This window comes from Dreissena polymorpha, chromosome 1, assembly GCF_020536995.1.
Source record: "Dreissena polymorpha isolate Duluth1 chromosome 1, UMN_Dpol_1.0, whole genome shotgun sequence".
Lineage (NCBI taxonomy): Eukaryota > Metazoa > Mollusca > Bivalvia > Myida > Dreissenidae > Dreissena > Dreissena polymorpha.
In genome coordinates, this window is record NC_068355.1 from 34,232,465 (window position 1) to 34,252,157 (window position 19,693).

At 33.7% G+C, this 19,693-nt stretch overlaps 1 protein-coding gene across 1 annotated transcript; it reads right to left on the minus strand.

Moving 5' to 3' along the window:
• Positions 1-470: 470 nt before the first annotated feature.
• Positions 471-17,912, minus strand: LOC127866576 (uncharacterized). Its single transcript, XM_052407243.1, has 3 exons — positions 17,638-17,912; positions 14,818-15,879; positions 471-518 (listed from the first exon to the last, which is right to left on the minus strand). The coding sequence occupies exons 1-3, from the start codon at positions 17,857-17,859 to the stop codon at positions 471-473; spliced, it is 1,332 nt and encodes a 443-aa protein (XP_052263203.1). The 5' UTR covers positions 17,860-17,912.
• Positions 17,913-19,693: the final 1,781 nt, after the last annotated feature.

The following is a 19,693-nucleotide window of genomic DNA, read 5'->3' on the forward strand; positions in this document are numbered from 1 at the left end:
TCTGTGATTGGGCTGCATGCCACTGAGGCTGTGGCTGTTATTGAAATATAGTTTATCTTACCTGACAAGACTTGGCTTGTAATTTTTGACTTGACAACTATCCTAGCCGCAGTCACTTCCACCTCAACAAGTTGGAGGTCAGTAAAGGTCCAGTGGCTGACTTAAGTTCAATTCCTGCTGCTAACTTGACAACTATTCCAACTTAAGTCACTTTCACCAAGACATGATGGAGGTCTGTACATGTCTAGTGTCTTGATTTAGTTCTGGTACCACTACTCACTTGACCACTATTCCAACCAGTCAATGTCACCTAGACACTTTGAATCATGTCAGTACATTGCCAGTGTCTGATTTGAGTTCCATTATGCTGCTCAAAAGGCAACTATTACAACTACAGTCACTTCCACATAGACAGAAATGAGATTAGTACATGTCCAGTATCCGGCTAGAGTTCCATTTATTCTCAATACTCACAGGATATGTTTCACTGGCTGACCAATCTGCCTTCGGTACATCAACTGTGAATATACAAAAACAAAAATGAATGAGATAATTAATCTGATTTTTGTAAGTAAAATTGTTTGTAAAGAAATCCATTTTGTTCTCTATGTACATGTACTAAGTAGACCACCTGTTAGGGCAAAAAGTGCACCTAAAAGATAAGCAGGTTTTTGCAAAAATTCATACCTGTATCTACATTGAATTTATATTCATTATTAAATACCAAACACTACTTTGAAATCATGACTCATAGAATAAAACAAGAGCTGACAGAGGACAGCGCGCTCGACTATTCGAGTGCTTGACAGTATACGTAAGCCATCATGGGGAAAGTGTTCATATTCAATAATTTATAAGACAATCTTTCAAAGAGTAAAAAAGGAAACAAAATAATTTTGTTTTTTTGGGGGTGGAGTAGGGGGGTATTATGTTGGGTGTGGTCATCTATATGATAATGTTTCAAAAATAAAAAAGGAGAAAAAAAAATTGGGGGGGGGGGGTAGGGGGGTGAGAAGGGGGTATAATGTGGGGTGTGGTCATTTATTAGATGATCTTTCAAAAACAAAAAAAGGAAAAAAAATTGGGGGGGATGGGAGGGCAGGGAATCTTGGGTGGGGCGTGGGGTATTGTTTGGGTGGAATCCATTGTGGTATTCAGGTAAGTCTTGTTTTGTCAAAGTATTAATAAAATCTGATCATAAATAAAGAAGTTAAGGCAATTTAAGCAAACTGTTCAATTATCTAAGTAAAAAAGGGGCCATAATTCTGTCAAAATGCTTGATACAGTTGTCTGCTCTTGTTTATAGATTGGGGTGATGTTAGTAAAGAAGTATGCAAATATAAAAGCAATATGTCAAAGGACATAGAAAACATTTGGGGTAGTACGCAAACTTTAACATAGATTTATCAATAATATGCATATTCTAAGTATAAAAGGGGCAATTATTCTGTCAAAATGCTTGAAACAGTGGTCTGCTCTTGTTTATAGGTTGAGGTCATGTTGGTAAACATGTATGCAAAATATAAAAGCAATATGTCAAAGGACATAGGCATACATGCCAAATTTTTCAGACCAATTCCGGGACATTGAGTTAAATTGTCCGGGACTTTTGCCGATTTTCCGGGACATGTATAAAATGTAGCGATATTTATAGACATATGCATTTTTGGAATTTTTTTTTTGTTTTTCGCATTGTTAATTGAAAAAGTTCGAAAGCCTATCCGAAATACACTTTATCTATTAACGTCAAATTAAACATTACTACTTCCGTTACTAGATACAAGCCACGTGTTTTCAGTGTAAGCGTTCTAAACATAGATGGTGAAGTGACTGCGTTATTGTTATTAAGACCGGTGTGTAACGCGTAGTTGTTGATACGCCTTTATTCATTCGATGTTGAGCTTCAGATGTGTGAACAACTATCCTTTGCCCTTACGCAGCGGAAAATAATGACGTAGTAGATTAAAGTCAATTAACAACCACATTCAACAATGCCGCCTTTTCGGTTTGACCGCGAACGTGAGACAATCGATATGATAACAGGACCCCTGCTAATTGATCGATTTTGACACGTAGCGTAGTCTGCCTATTCGGGTAGGCATTGTCATGGAGACGCTGCAGATATACACAGAGTCGATGTGCAGTTAAGCCTAAGATAAGGTTCATCTGTATATGGATTTTGAAAATTCCGGGACATTTGACAGATTTCCGGGACAGCGGAACAAGTTCTTCATTTCCGGGACTGTCCCGGACAATCCGGGTTGTATGGCATGCATGACCTAGGAAACATTTGGGGTAGTACGCAAACTTAAACATAGATTTATCAATAATATGCATATTCTATATATAAAAGGGGCAATAATTCTGTCAAAATGCTTGATACAGTGGTCTGCTCTTGTTTATAGAATGGGGTCATGTTGGTTAACAAGTATGCAAAATATGAAAGCAATATGTCAAAGAATATAGGAAATATTTGGGGTATTACGCAAACTTTAACATAGAATTATCAATAATATCTATAAAAAATATAAAAGGGAAAAGGGGCCATAATTATGACAAAATGCTTGATAGAGTTGTCTGCTCTTATTTATAGGTTGGGTTCATGTTGGTTAACAAGTATGCAAAATATGAAAGCAATATGCAGAGCTCCAGATAAGGGCCGTACAGTCGTACATACGGCTTTTTCATGAAGATTTACGCATTTATTTTTACGATTACGACTTGAATATACCTTTTACGCATTTAAGAAAAAAATCTGGCCGTACCGATATGTCCGCGTCAGCGTGCCATGATTTGTTGGTCTCAAACCTAACGGCGCCTTTTCGTTTATTTAAATTACCGAAAAGTTGTAGACTGGGTTCGGTATTATTGTCTATTCTGTCGCGTGATTTCTGGTTTCTTGTAAACCCGTCAAAAAAATATGTCTACGCGCAAGGAGGGCCGGCTAAACCGAAAGTGGTTAATAAAACACACTTTGTTGTCCTACAATGGCTACATACGGTCGTCTTACCATCCTGACATTCAATCTGTAAACCCAGGAAAAAGGCATTCTCGCCCCGATATTAAACAATTGGATTGCATCGGTGGCTAAAAATGTGGCTTTGACAGTTAACTGATAAAGCACTTATTCTTTTGAGATGAGACAGTGACATTTGTGTTCATTAACTTAGCTTACTAGTTGGCTTGTGTTTTCTTGTCAAGAAAAATTATTTAAATGAAGAACTAGTATTTAGTCATGAGTTTTAATGTGTAGTTGTATTTGCATCATAGTTTTGAATGGAAAACCTAATAAAGTAACTGTTTAAGAAGCTAAGTATATTTATTATAATTGCTGCAAATGTTTCTGTAAAGGCAGTTATACACCCTTAAATATTCAAGAACACGGGTTGTACAGTACTACCTGTATTTTTGGATATGGTAGTACAAGTACTAATTGATTTTCAGCGTTACTCCTTGTCTTTCTGTCAGTGGCAGTACCGTTACTAATTTCACAAATCCTTATCTGGAGCTCTGATATGTCAAGGGACAATGACAATAATCGGGGTAGTACGCAAACTTTAACATTTGCACAATCACGTAAACGCCAACGGAAACGCCAACAGCAACACCGATGCCAGGTGAGTAGGATAGCTCCACTATATATATTTCATATATAATAGTCGAGCTAAAAATGTTCCAAATCTTATTATGTTGAGTATTGTTTTTTCAAATGTTTGTATAGCTCGATTAAATAAGATTTGAACAAGAGATGTGTTTGTCAGAAACACAATGCCCCCTAATGCGCCACCTTTTTTTTACCTTTGACCTTGAAGGATGACCTTGACCTTTCACCACTCAAAATGTGCAGCTCAATGAGATACACATGCATGCCAAATATGAAGTTTCTATGTTGAATATTTAAAAAGTTATTGCAAAACTTTAATGAAAGGTTAAAGTTTTTTGTTGTTGTTGTTTTTTACCTTTGACCTTGAAGGATGACCTTGACCTTTCACCACTCAAAATGTGCAGCTCCATGAGATACACATGCATGCCAAATATCAAGTTGCTATGTTCAATATTTCAAAAGTTGCACCAAAACTTTAATGTAAGGTTTTGATGACAGAATGACAGAATGACGAAATGACAGACAGACAGGCCAAAAACAATATACCCCCGATCTTTCGATCCGGGGGCATAAAAATTGGTTACCAATTGTTGAAGACATTACTAGGTTTTCTAGTTTTTGACCACAATTGACTTTAATTCTGACATAGCCTTTATAATGACAAGATGAACATTCTGACCAAGTTTCAATAAGATTTAATCATCAATTTAATAATGATTACTAAAACAGTACAGTTGGATTTCATTTTGTAAGGATTATTTGCTTTATGATTTACATAATAATGCAATAAAGTACCAATATCTTCAAATTTTTAATCATGATGCAGTTAAATGTAATATTTTATTATGTTTGGGTTTTTAAATTATGCATATTCTCTTATACATGTTATTGATCTAATATGTTATTATTATAGTTTGTTCCCTTAACATTCTTGCAAAAATGTTTGTTGTAAGATATACACAATAAATAAAAGTTTAAGAAAAAGCTTCTCTTTTCTTAATGTTATTATCCACCGCCATAGGTGGACGGATACAGTTTTAGCATTATCCCTCCGGAACACTTTTGTTTCAAGAGCAATATCTCAGAATTGCTTGAACCGATTTCATGGAAACTTGATATAAGTGTATATATCATAATAGAATGCTGTGTGTAAAATGCTGTTGCAATCCATTTGCAAATAACAGAGTAATGGCCCTTTAAAACTTGATTATAATCACACTTTTGTGTCTGGAGCGAAATCTTGGAACTGCTTGTGCAGATTTCATTGAAACTTGGAATGAGTGTATATATTGATAAGAGGATGGTGAAGGTAAAATTGCAACTCAAACAACTGGTCAATAATGGAGTTATGGCCACTTTTTACTTGAAAATACATGTTTGTATTTTTACTGCTTTAATGATTTCATTAAACCTTTATTTAAGTGTATCAATGAATGACTCTAGAGCAGTAGTTGTTTACAGAATTTGGCGTTGCAAGCATGTGGCGTGTGATATCAATTTAACAAATGTGCTTGTTTATTTATATTTTTATCCAAGAATAACAACAACATTCATAACATAATGAACACAAAATTATACTACTCTATACATGTGTATTCATGAAACAAAAATATGATTAATAAAAGTTAGAATCAAAGTTGACTTTTTCAACAATTTGCCAGATCAAAATTTAATTATTTTATAATTTCATCTATTATTTATCTATGAATAAGCAGCATTTTATCATCAGTATTCAAGAGTATTAATCACTAAAACTAAAATCCTCACTTTTAAATTTGTATGCAATGATAAAAACAAGATAACATATACAGTTAGTGTTGAACGCCTTGTCTGTCTTCTCTTGACTGTTGATACATCGGCTTTTTCATGGAAATAATGTGGGTTTAAATCATTTGTGCTTATAATAATTTGCTGTGTGCTTGCCATAGTACACTGTTTGTTTTGGTATGTTGTGTGTTTGTATTGGTATGCTGTGTGTTTGTTTTGGTATGCTGTGAGTGTGTGATGGTATGCAGTGTGTTTGTGATGGCATGCTGTGTGTTTGTGATGGTATGCTGTATGTTTGTGATGGTATGATGTGTGTTTGTGATGGTATGCTGTGTGTTTGTGATGGTATGCTGTGTGTTTGTGATGGTATGCTATGTGTTTGAGATTTTCATCTTGAAACAAGAAAAACGACACTCCTTACTAAATGAAATGTAAACTAGAACTCCGCGAATTAGCTTTGTCACCTGATGGCATTGATGTCAAACGAAACGGTAAAAATAGGTTAACCAAGATTTTTGTACGGACGGATAGGACTAACACTATATGCCTCCCGAATCATGGTGATGCCGGGGGCATAAAAAATTAAAAAAAAATTATTAATGTTTCAAGTAAAGCTCAAGACATAGAAGTTATGAACATTATTTTTGTCGCAGATTTTGAAACCTGAACGCTGACCTCAAATTCAAGGTCAAGGTCACAGGGGTCAAACATTGTATGTGCATGGAAAGGTGTTTTCCAGATACACATGCATACCAAATATGAAAGCAATATCTGAAGGGACACAAAAGTGATGAGCCTTTTTCGAAAAGTGTGACACCGTGGACGCTGCTGACACCGCCAAAGCAAGTAACACCTATATGTCTTCCTGTCCATAGTCAGGCTACACAAAAATATTGGTCGTGACTAAAAGAAATGTTAACACTATTGGTTCTGACTAAAAGAAATGTAAACAATATCGGTTCATTCCTGGATAACCATATGATATTGATAAAATAATAAAGCATTTGTAATAATTTTTGTCAAAAATCTGGAAAATACGTTGATCAGCGTTTATATTTTGCCTTTAAATACTAAAGCCTGCATGGCTCTGCGGAAGCATATTAGCTTTAACTTCAAGAGGCCTCTGCTTCGAACTCATAGTATTTTAATCGACTTTATCTTCTCGCTAAAATAATTAGTTTAGGACATTCAAAACATTATAATATATTTATTGGTCAACATATTGAATGACATTTTCCCAAAATACAAAATCTGTGAACTGTGACCAATACCCTTTAAGTACACTACGCGACCCGTTGAGTTTTATTTGAACTTTTGAGATGAGTGTAAACACCTAATGCTTAAGTTGATGTACATGAAATGTTTTTAGCTTGGACAGAGCTCCAGATAAGGGTCGTATTTTCGTAATTACGAAAAATTTTCAAGTCTGTTACGTATTTATTTTAAAATCTTGTCGTACCATTAAGAATTACAAAATCAAGTTACGAATATTATTTTTACATTGGTTCGTATCGATTTTTATTGAGTTCTTTTCGCGAATTAAAGATCTTTGCGGTGCTTATATAGAATGGTTATCGGGTTTGTTTAATAAAGCGCATTTTTTTCCAATAAAAGCGGCGTATACAGTCTATCTGTTAAAAAACAATGGCGGCGCCCAGAGAGCGTCCTAAAAAACTGCAAAGCGTCCAAAAACACGCTTTTAACATATTGTACGCAAAGTGAGCCGAAGTTAAATGTTTAGAAAGACATTATAGAAATGATCTTATACGATGTTGTATGTTCAGTTTCCGACACAGTCGGAAAAGCTAAACAAAAACGCGACACGACGGGTCCAAATTTAAACACAAAAAAAAACATTGAACGAGTGGAAGGGACAAGTTCTGTGGCTAATTGTTGAAAAGATTGAAGGGGAGACCCGTTTTAATTGTGAAGTATGTAAAAATTCATCTAAGGCATGCAATCTAAGCACAGTTTGGGCATATGAAGGTATATATTTGAAAAATAAATTGTATAATACTGAAAAGACACTGTTGAACTCGTATAAATAAAGTTGCTAGTATGTTTATTTTTATTTTTTTGCATAAAAATAACCATTATTATTTATTTTTAGGTCATTTATAAAAATAAGAATTATTTTCCAAAACTTAGTAGTAACTCAGTTGAATTATCCAAGGGATATTAAATAATTATAACTCTCTGATTATACTCCTTTAATTGACGTTTCGGCATAATGCCTTTATCAAAACATTGGAAATTATATGTTAACTACATTTTTACGTCTTTTTTTGACTGCACAATTTAAATAACAAAGAAAAATGTTTTTAAACGTCAAATGACGTTGTACATGATGACGTCATAAATGGCGTTATATAAAATGGCGCCAAAAAATGTAAACATTCGCCAAAAATGAAATGACGTTAAACACTTACATATTGTGTCTTAACAAATAAGAGACAGTTCCCATTATTACAGACTTATTAAAGAATTGGAATTCATAAAGAAGTTTTAAACGCAATCACCAAATGGACTAAATACAAAAAATCAACTTGATGTCCTGTTACGGGAAACTATCTTGTAAAAAATATATGTGAAAAACATTTTATATTAATCATCAACATAAATGAACGTAAAAATAATAGTACTTTATGCAATTTATCTTGTCCATAATGTGTATATGATATATAGAATAGCAAGTATATATGATTATTTAATCAAATATCATTATAATATTTACATAGATATGGATTGAAACAATTAGAGTCATCAAATAAGTTTACCCTATTAAATTTATGATAATAAGTTTAGGTAGATTATAATTACATATGATGATGATTGTTTTATTGTAAAATATCAATTTATTAAATATATAAAGCACACATTTAACATAAGATTAAGACACAATATGTAAGTGTTTAACGTCATTTCATTTTTGGCGAATTTTTACATTTTTTGGCGCCATTTTATATAACGCCATTTATGACGTCATCATGTACAACGTCATTTGACATTTAAAAACATTTTTCTTTGTTATTTAAATTGTGCAGTCAAAAGACGTAAAAATGTAGTTAACATATAATTTCCAATGTTTTGATCTTAGTAGTATTACGTTAAGAATAAAATTTCAGAGTTAAGAATTCTTTTTGAAAATCTGGTAGTAATTTAAGAATTTCACAAAACCTTATCTAAAATTAAATAAATCGTACAAACACGTCACTGTTTATTTAAATGTTTCCTGTACTAAACATGTTTCGGCCGTAGCCTTCATCAGTACACTGTAACTCCAATATAACGCGGATGACGGGGTCCAAGCCACGCAACCGCGTTATAAACGGACAGCGTTATAAGTTTTGAGCTAATTTATTGCAGGGGGATATAAAAACAGGTAAAGTATAGCCTATAATATAGGTCCTGTGTATTGCCATGCTCTGTTGTCATCCGAAAATACTTGCATATAAACCGAATCGAACGATAACGTAATACATACCGCTTTTCTAATGTGCACATGCATCCGATAATCCAATATAATTACAACATCAATTACGAAAAAAATAATCTTTAACATTTATGACGAGAAATATGAGATTCATAAGCACATCCATATGCCGACGCCAATTTTCAGAAAAAGAGTACAGTGCATTATGGGACAGAGCTTTAATTGGGCGAGCGACTTTAAATTTAGATTGAATGCAATACGACACATGTACAAAGAAATGTTTTATTGTGTCATACGCGTCATGTAAAAATCGTGCTTTCCGTGGACTTTCTGATAAATGGCAAAAATTAAAGTGAATCTCTGTTAAGTATACTGCGTTAGCACGTAAATAAATCGTTAGGATTATTTAATTTATTATTCGTACACGTACAAAAACAACAGAAACATTAAACATAAACAAAGATCTTTTTATTTATCAAGCATGTATAGCATATAATAAACGATAACACTGTCAAAGTTTATACAATACACGATTCATACAAAACATTAACAGGTAATTCATCTATTCGCTATGAAATGTGAAATATTCCGTCATCTTTCTCTGCTTGCACGAGTCTCTGGCTGCGCAGTATACTAGTTGTGCGCAGTATATTTCACAGCCGCTCCTTTCATATGGACAAACTGCAATCAAATCAAAGTAAAAATGTTTTAATCGTTTTGAATAACTTTAATTTGATAATTATTCCACTTGCACTTACCTTATTGAAAATAGCGCACTGAGCCGCTCTGATAGAGAATACATGTAATAAACACTGACTCGCAAGTTTTCACACCTTTATTGACATTACACAAGAGATTAACACCAGTAAGCTTTCTCGTGTCGTTTAACTTCTAATCGATTAAAATCGATTAACATCGGTTAAACGGACGGATAAAGCAAGCAGGCTGTGATCGCCGCCATCTTTGAATTTTCTGAAAATACATGAAGATGCATAACATTGGTTTGAATCAGAAATGGAAGGTTGGAGAAAAAACGGGATCCAAGGACCCCCCGCGTTATATTGGACACAGCGTTATAACGGACCGCACTATATTGGAGTTACAGTGTAGTACATTAATATAAACAAATACAAAGGAAGTGACGTCAACGTCATACAATAACGTAACGTCGTTTGGCGGAAAAATATATAGTTCATTATATTACATAATACATAATACAGAGATGGATCATTGCTGATACAAAACCTTATCTGGCGTTCTGCTTGGATTCTGAATCAACCATGAATTGAAGCAACAATATTTAAGTTAGCCTTCTACCAGTCAAAACTTCTGAAGTAAAGCTCAAGGTTCCATTACACTTAAGAATTTTGTATCCCTCTGTGGTCGAAAGAAGTGCTTATTTCTACACAGTTCCTTCCCTCATATATTTTAAATGCTATTAAGCAATCGCAACCAAGCCTTTTGTGACTACAGTACAGGCGCAGTGTACTTACACAAACGCCACTTGCCGCGATGATCATCTCACTGTGTTCGCTTACAAATATAAACCCCGCAATGGGTGTTCAGATCAAATATGTCGCTGGAGCTGTTTGATATAAGGCGAACACAGCCAATCACCACAGACCCATAATATATACAGCGGTGTTCATCGTGTTCGCTAAAAATAAAATAATTGAACATAAATGTATTGTCTTGATCCCTTTCATTTAAAAGTGATAATGAATAATGTATTTCACACCCATGCCAAGTTTCCAAGTTTATTAATTTAAAGCTCAGTTCATGCATAACATGACAATATTAGCAACAATTATACAAAGTGCATCAATAGACCATAGTTGAAGGGGCTACACTATACAGCCAGGGCCCTCGATTTGCCAAATTTACCGTCGAATATCGCCGGCTTCCCCCATGAAAAAAGTATCCTTTTTACCCTATTTTGTGGAAAAAAATATCCCTAAAAAAGGAAAAAAAATAAACACACGCAAAACCCGAAACACTGAAAAGATATTGTTTGTGTTTTCCAGCCTTATCGATACGGCTGTATATGGGAAATATAACGTTTCGCGCACCTGCATGATTCATACATCTACACCGTTTCTGGATAATAAAATAATACACAATGCTAAGTCATACTGAAAAAATGCTTATGAAAACAATGATTTTTCCCTGCAAAAAATAGATTTTCTTTTTAAACAAACTTCATTAGATAGTATTCATAAAAAACAAACAGACAGTTTCCCACAGGCATCGGCGACAGCGTCATCAAATGACAACTCGATAGAAATTGAAGATGAAGATGTGCAAAATCATGAAACAGACTGTCACACACATGCATCGGCGAACGCGATTGTGATTGTTGAAAATTGTTTTCGTTTGTTTTATAAATAAAGTTATATCTTTATTTATCACAAGTATTTTCTATTTTATTCACACTTCTCGATACAGTCATCTCTTATCCAACAGTTTATATTTATAAAAAAACATATGCGCTGACTTGTTAAGAGATGAGAAAAAAAGATGTGTCTTTTCAATACTTATTTGAGCACTGATAACTGCCATAAATAAAAGATATGTAAGTGTGTAAAATAGGAGAGAACAACAAAAGGTTCACCTCTGTTTTATATTGACATTAACTTTATAATACATCATAACAGTATAGTCTTATATGTGTGTCAGATATACTCAGTTAAAAAAGCAAAGGAATAAAGTGCAAACATGTACAAAACTTGAAAAGGAAGTATATAATGAGAAACTACGTAAAAAAATCCCCCATAAAAGGTAATCGATGGGAAAATTACCCCTCATGAGTGATGTGGGTGGCTTCGCCTGGCGACAAGAGAGGGCGCTGACAGCAATTATACATTTAAAGGGAGAGATTATTTATATGTAATACAACATATACAACGATATTTTAACATTGAGAGCTGATGGGGAACATACAATCATTAAATGTATAGATAAGCAAACACCTAGAACACGTTATGAATTAAAACTTTTTCAGTGTCCGACAAATCCATTGCCCGGAGCCCGGGGGCTACTGAAATTTTTCATCGGGCTACTGAAATTTTCCAGCTGACGCCCGCCGGGCTACTATAAATCTATAAGGGCGGTAGCCCGGTTTATTGACAGACATACGTAGAATAAACATGCTGACCATGTGTTTGTACACTGTGTATTGCTTCTAATCCGATAACAAAGTGCAATCAATTATCTAATCAGTCACCGATCACTTGCGGTAATGTCTTAAACAGTAACAGTGTCTTTTAATCATCCAATCAGAATCAACATTTGTCGTCTGCTAATAATATAATGAGAGCCGGTTGTATAGTTGGCGTACATGATGCAACATCATTTCGCAGTTTGGAATTCTTTGTTAACCGCAACAATGAGTAATAGCGACAACGTTTTTGATGTCGTTAAATATCCAAGGACGCCAAACATTAAATAAATCAAAACAATAGCGTATTCTTCAAAACGGTAACGAAACCGAAAATGAATATTAATGCAAACTTTGTGAACGCGGTTAACACCTGCTAATTAGTTTGTATTGTCAATTAATAATTGGATTTATCGACTGTTAATCAATAATCCCATATATGCCCGATTTATATTTTTAAAACCAAATTATGGGTGGGTTATATAGACGATAAGAGTCATAAACACAATCCTTTGAAATTTTCTAAAGTGTCAAATGAATTTCAGCATATGGTTCTATTTAATGATATGATGAAATAAGCTCCCAATCAGGACCGTTGTATTGCAACATGCGTAAATAACCTGCCACGGTTTGCACGCGTTGTGTACAGCTATTTTAGGTTACAAAATTCTACATTTAAGCAATGAATTTCTATATCCTGATTAAAAGCGCGCACAAATTAGCGTGGGTGTATTTATTTGTAAATAAAAATTTCGTAGCGGGTACAACATTGAGATCATTTAATTTCCATTAAAAGTTTCGTTGTGAATTTCAACTAAAGTACCGGGGTATCTCGCGAATTATTTGGCATTGACATTTTCTCTTAATAAAATATCATGTAAACACGCTGTATCGTTACCGTTACGCTGTATCAGTTCCTTCATTATTGAAACAATTATTGTATTGTATACTGACTGCACACAAGTGTCGTAACATACGGATGCAATACGTAAATTCGGACAGTACTTAAAGTCCGACACAAGTAAATAAATGATTTAATACTCTTGATTTCTTGAAACTTGGTATTTGTTGTTCAAAAGAGCAATTGCAATGATTAACACCATACGAGTCGATCGTATTGATCATCTAAACGCTTTATTTACATTTACGACTTAACGTGCTGTCCGAATTTAAGTACACATACATGTGCACATACATGTAATATCTACATGTAGTATATGATTTTCTTTGGTACATTTACATTTAAGTACACGGTGCCTGTACTGTAACATTAATTTACAATATTGACTGTGTACATCAGACTACTTGCTGTTTTATGTATATGTATGTATACATATTATGTATATGTAAATGAAGAAAAAAAATAAAGATGAAAACCTGCCTCTTATCATTTTGTAGGAAAATTTTATGGGCTACCAAATATTTTTATTGGTAGCCCAGTGGGCTACCTGAAAAATAAGAAATTTGTCGGACACTGACTTTTTCAATATTTCTTTAACGAACAAACAAAATTTCCTGTACGTACTGTATTTGTGAGAATCGATGGACATTAGCGATTTAAATTTTATGATATTTGGTCTCGTGTAATATTTTTATCAATGAAACGTAAATACCCATGACAGTGTTTCCTGTATGTATTAATAAATGCCGAGTATAAAAGAAAACCGAGTTCGCACATAAATCTAGGATACTGTACCTGGAGGAGTGATAATTGCGTGTTTACGAAGGTCGATTGAACGCGTATTTGTGGACCGCAGAAACCCACTATTAGTTGTATCAGTTGGAGAAGTAAGAGAAAGTTACCTTTTCATCTGGAAACTGTTTATTTCATTGTTACATTGGTAGACGATTTCCCGCAGAAAGTTATAAATTAATCTCCTTTTGAAGAACGTTGCTTACATCTTTAACAAGTAACATATATTTAGGTCGAGACGGCAAGTTGAATCGGTCTCAACTGAAATGAGATTTTAGGTCGTTCTAGAGCTCTACTTTCAGTAGGCCTACAGGACTCTTAAAGGATCCTAATGGGTACAGTCTTTGTTCCACTGTACTAATGGGAGGGGGAGGTCGAAAAGAAGACATATACAATTAATAGTAATGTATCAATATGTTGATACTTAATAAGTTAAATAAAACTATTAACTATGTTTAATCTTGATTTACATGGTTATTGAAATTCAACAGTTCAACAAGTAATAAATAAACGCAAAAACCACAATTTTTAAACTGTAATTATGGAATTTATTCAAACTTAACACTCAATAATGTTGATCCAAATAGATCCAAAATTCCAAATGCACTTAACGCACAATCAATAAGCCCCGTTTTTGCAGAGCGCGTCTTCAGTATAAAAAGGTTAACAAATTGTGATTTATTAACCGATTGCAGGTCAAGATCTAATATTCCCCGAAGAAACGAAAAGAAGCGGTAATACGTTTTAGTCGTGCCATCCCAATGTAACATCATTGGTCCTAGCATTATAGGGGGCTCACCAGTTCCTTTGCGAACAACTTTCAAACTTTTGTACACTAATAATGTCACATAGCATCGCCCAAGAAGAAAAGTCCTGTCAATACCCACAACACCTCCATTACTTTTCAAAAAGGACCTTAGATCAGCTAATTGTTCCTCGCTACAACACAAAATGAGTGGCTGTTCACTGTCTCTAGAATGAATGATTTCACTAACAAATTGATGGCCGTTCAGTTCTCTGATTACATTTAAAATTTCATCTGCTGCATTCTTTGCTTTGCTTTTATTTGGATTGGATTTTCCCTTGAAATATTGGCATTGTTTTATGTCTTTGGGGAATGTTTCTGAATCATCTAATTTAGTCAATTTATTGTATGCTTCAACTGGTTCTTCATATTTCACTGCTTCTTTGATACGTTTTATTGTTTCTGGATGTGTCCTTTTGTATGGATTAGCATTAATCTTGGAATTACCATGTGCTTTCACTTGGGTGTCATTTTCTCCCTGGTATTCAATTATAGACACGTACTGCCTAGCCTGAAGTGATTCTGGCAAATTTTCGAACCAACTTACTCTTTTCTTATATTCTTCATTTCCTTTCAAGACGGTATAATACCTATGTAAAGTCACTACATTGTTCAAATCAGGTTGAGGTTGCATATGTGTTTTCACAATTTTCCCCTTAACTTGATTTTCCACACTAACTACATTTTCTTTCACATGTACAAATTTCATATTTGTCGAGCCATTTCCAGAATCCTCAAGAAGAAATTTTGTTTTGCAAGTTCTTGACTTAGCCCCATTCCATACCCCACAGTCATCAAAATAACTGGCCTTTTTACCAGCCAAGTTGGCCTTAATGTTCTCTTCCCCATTAACTAACACAAACACATTATTCTTCTTACCACGCGGAACATTTGGCACAGTTGGAGCATCTCCATGAATTAAGTTCATAAGGTCATGTACTGGAATGAACTTTCCATTGGGCAGAGTCTGAAAAGGTCCATTGTGCAATTCACTTTCATTTGATACATTATGATTTGGTTCACTTTCATGTGATACATTCTGATGTGATTCACCTTCATTTGATACATAACTTTCATGTGATATATTCTGATGTGATTCACCTTCATTTGATACATTACTTTCATTTGATACATTCTGATGTGATTCACCTTCATCTGATACATTACTTGAACTATCCACATTTGACTGACTTTCAATGTTGACATTTGTTTTGAATTCACTTATTTCTTCAAAACTACTCACATCATTTACATTTTTTGGGGGAGTGGCACTTTCATTGTTAGATTCCATGTGTTCACTAACTGTTATCAATGGGACAAAGTGATTTGGCAACCAGGCCTTGCCAAAGTGAGGTCCCATCTTGGTCCACATGATTGATACAGGTCCATGGCTGGACGAAGTGTGTCTTGTTGAATGTACCTGTAAATAAACCATATGTTAGTATTTCATACTAATTCACAATTAACATTTCATGCTTTGTCAATTAAAACTGATTTTAACGTGCTGTACAAATATTATTGTTTTTAAGTTATCATTTTCAAGTTACCGTAAATTTGGTGTATATAATACTTTAAATAATTAAAAACGTATAAACTTATTTGAATGTTATATTTATTTTAAATATTTAAATAGATTATGTTTTCATGCAAGTAGGGCCCATTACATCCACGTTAATTCCGTACATATAGTGTACATGTCTGTCTATATTGTAATACTCTGTATCTGCGGCCAAGCGCTGAAAACTGCACTCGGTCCCTAGGTAAAATCAATGTACCTATGCGATTCGTTTGCACATATATAAAATACTGACACACGTTCAGTTCGAGAAGACAATGTTCAAGGTATTCAGAATAAAAAATTAATAAGTAGTAATTATTGGTATTTACTATTTATTTTGGTATGTACTGATATGTCATAGTATTATTTAGTTATATTTCATATAAAGACCGGGGGGCACTTCAGTAAATGCAGACGTGTGTTCTATAATTAGCGGCCATACATGTTAATTCAATCAGCTTTGATTAAAGTTGTAAATTAGCACCTTTTCAATCAAAAGATAAGTGTCATGTTTGGTGAGATTGCCCAATTAATGTGGTTAAGAATAGGGGCAATTATGTTGTATCTTGTTAGTTACCTTTGATGTGTTGAAGAAAAGTAGCAGATTTCACCATTACAATTTTAAGACAATACTACATGCGATAATCTTAGAGCGGTTCATTTAAAGACGCAATGACCATTGTGATTATTTATTGTTCTACTTGTGACTTATAATGAAGAATTAAAAGAAATTCAGCATGAATTTTAATTCATTTGTTTTTTATTAATGATAGCGATTTTAATCGCTCCATTAAAAACCATTTATCGCGCGAACATTTTATTATGACTATGATTTAGCAATAAACGCCATCAATCATTTTGGCAGTTATCCACTGTTTCCAGTACAGTTGCAAGTTGTCTGTGTATTGAAATGATAAGATAAGATAAGGATTACCGCAGCAGGTTGCTAATACACAGTGTACAATGCCGCGGTTTAATATGGTTTCCGAATTTGAAATACAACGATTTCTAGCGCCGTTGACGTTTTAATTGAATAAACCTTAGATAGAGACGACACTGTGGTTTTATTGAATGGAAAAAATTCGCGTTAAACGAACAAGATAATACCAATTATTCAATAATAAAACACTTCACTCGCATCACTCGGCAGTTAATTAAGAAACGTTTAAAAATAAATATGAAGCAATTAAATAGTATTAACGGTTTGGAATTAACGGACAATTACCATAGGCGCGTCCCTATGGAGAACCTGCGTATCAAATTTCAAGTGTAGTATGTGCTTTAAAAAGGATCGAAATTGCGCCAACATTTCATAATGCATCGTCTTTGGGGGTCAAACTTGTATTTTTACTGTAAGTACCAATGATATTTACATTCAATGCCTTTACACGAGATTACGTTGTGCATGAACGAGAACGACCAATTAAGCGTTCGAAATCAGGAATGAAATAACGCCAAAGAAACCAGTAAATCATTAAAGTGACAGACCATATTTTTTGCAAAAGATTTTAATAAAAAATAGCATACGCAAGTGGGCTTTATTCTCAGAAAGAAAGTAGCAACTAGTTTAAAAAATGTACTTTCGCTTAAAAGTGTGAAAATTAAAATGAAGACACATACCCGAGTAAGGATTTTTGCTGTCTGGTCAGATTTACCATTCATTTTTGGATATACGGAATATATATCTCTACACAAGGCATCTGATGCTGCCTGTATTATCCAAGGACTTGTCCAACGACCAGGGGCAGCACACTGACGACAGCTGTCGTCATACGATTCGGACACGAAGAAAAAGTCTTTTGCATATTCCTGAGCATTATAATACTCTTTGTTCAACACCATTTCTACACATGTGCGCACACGGATTTCTTCAGTTAAACGCTCACTACCACAGACACTAATTGACAGTGCCTTTGTTTAAGCCTAAAGTATTTCTTATTAAATTCACTATTCGCTATTAATATTTCCCTTGTAAGTGTCATTTTAAAGGTAATATACAAATCTATAGCCGAAATGAAGTTTGAGATTCTAAAACTGTTCCGTAAATATGTATTATCGAAACTCTGCTAGATTTCAGGTAGAGAATATTTTTTTTTAATTAAAATTATGTATCTTGTTTAGTCTAAAACTGTAGTGGTTTTTAGCAATCTTTTATTTAAAAATCGCTCTCAAGCTAATACAAAAATATCTAGCCGGAAATGAATTTTGTGATTTAAATGAACAAGTATAGGAGTTATTCGTTTGCAAAACTGTGTAAGATGTCAGGATATGTCATACTTTTTTATTGAAAAGGACATATCAGCTTTTGTCTACAACTTTCTTATATTATTATTTAAATAACGTTTTTCATGTCAAATCAAAGTTTATTGCCTGAAATATTATTAAATTTTCTTAATAACATCTTAATTCACGATTGAAATGTTCAACATGAAAAATAGTGAGCCTTAAACTTAAATTGTTGCAATTGTGTTCTCTAGATTTCCTAAACGTATGTCTTTATTAAATTTTCGTAATACGGTCTAAATTTACGCTTAAAAAATAAAAACATGAAAAAATTTATTTTTCTTTAATTACGGATTATTAATGACAGCAACATAAATCTATTGAAAAAAAAACCATCAGCGATAAAGGCGCGAACGAATTCGCTAAATGGGAGGCAATGTTCCAAGTGTGGATTAAAAGCGTTTAATAAACACTAAACTGTTCATCTTATAAACTTTGTACATAGATAAAAACAGTTTGATAAGGTAACTTACCTCTCTCAGCCTGAACAGAGCACTGTTGTAACTGTAAGAATCTCTGTCCTCAACACTGATACAGATACGACACATGTATGATATTCCAGATAGAAATTGCAAGTCACTTTCATTTAATCCTTCACACTGGGCATGTATCCATTTAGAGCAAGAGTCACATTGGACAGATCCAATTGAACAGTTCACACTACACACAGCACAAGGCCAACTTTCACCTTTGGCTTTTTTTCGCGGTCTTGAAGGCATTTTGAATGATTAGAAACAGTTATAGAATATAAATATATTTCCACAGATTTGTTTTCATAAAGATGATACAATACAAAAAAATCACCAGCATATATACACACTTTAACAATTGAGCAACAACACTTACCTTGATTACTCGATAACCCGTGAAAACCTTGTCTTTATCCTCCCTTTGATTTTTTATTTGAAAATGACCGTGATAATTTTATAATTACATACTTACCTAATTGCTTAATTTATACCACAAATAAACATCCTTTGATGACACCGACAGTTCATTTTTTGTAAACATGATTAAAGAATGAAAATGTTTGATTTGTTCACAGTTTGAAAATTAAGATCATTCTCTAAACATGATTAAATAAGGTAACTAATTGATAGTTTTCACAGTTTGAAAATGAAAGTCATTCTCACAGAATCACTCTTTTCTTCAAAGTTTCACATTTCAATTATACAATAGGAAATACAAACTTAATTATTAACACAACAGTTTTTCAGAATATAACATTTTTTCCACCAACAATTTTTAATTTTATTTTAAATAACTGGTCAAGAGAAACACAAATATATATCCTAATTACCCCCTTATCACTACAAATGACATAAATGTCTTCTTATTGGTCATTTGGACCTCCTTAGTGGTCCTTAGTGGTCATTTGGACCTCCTTAGTGGT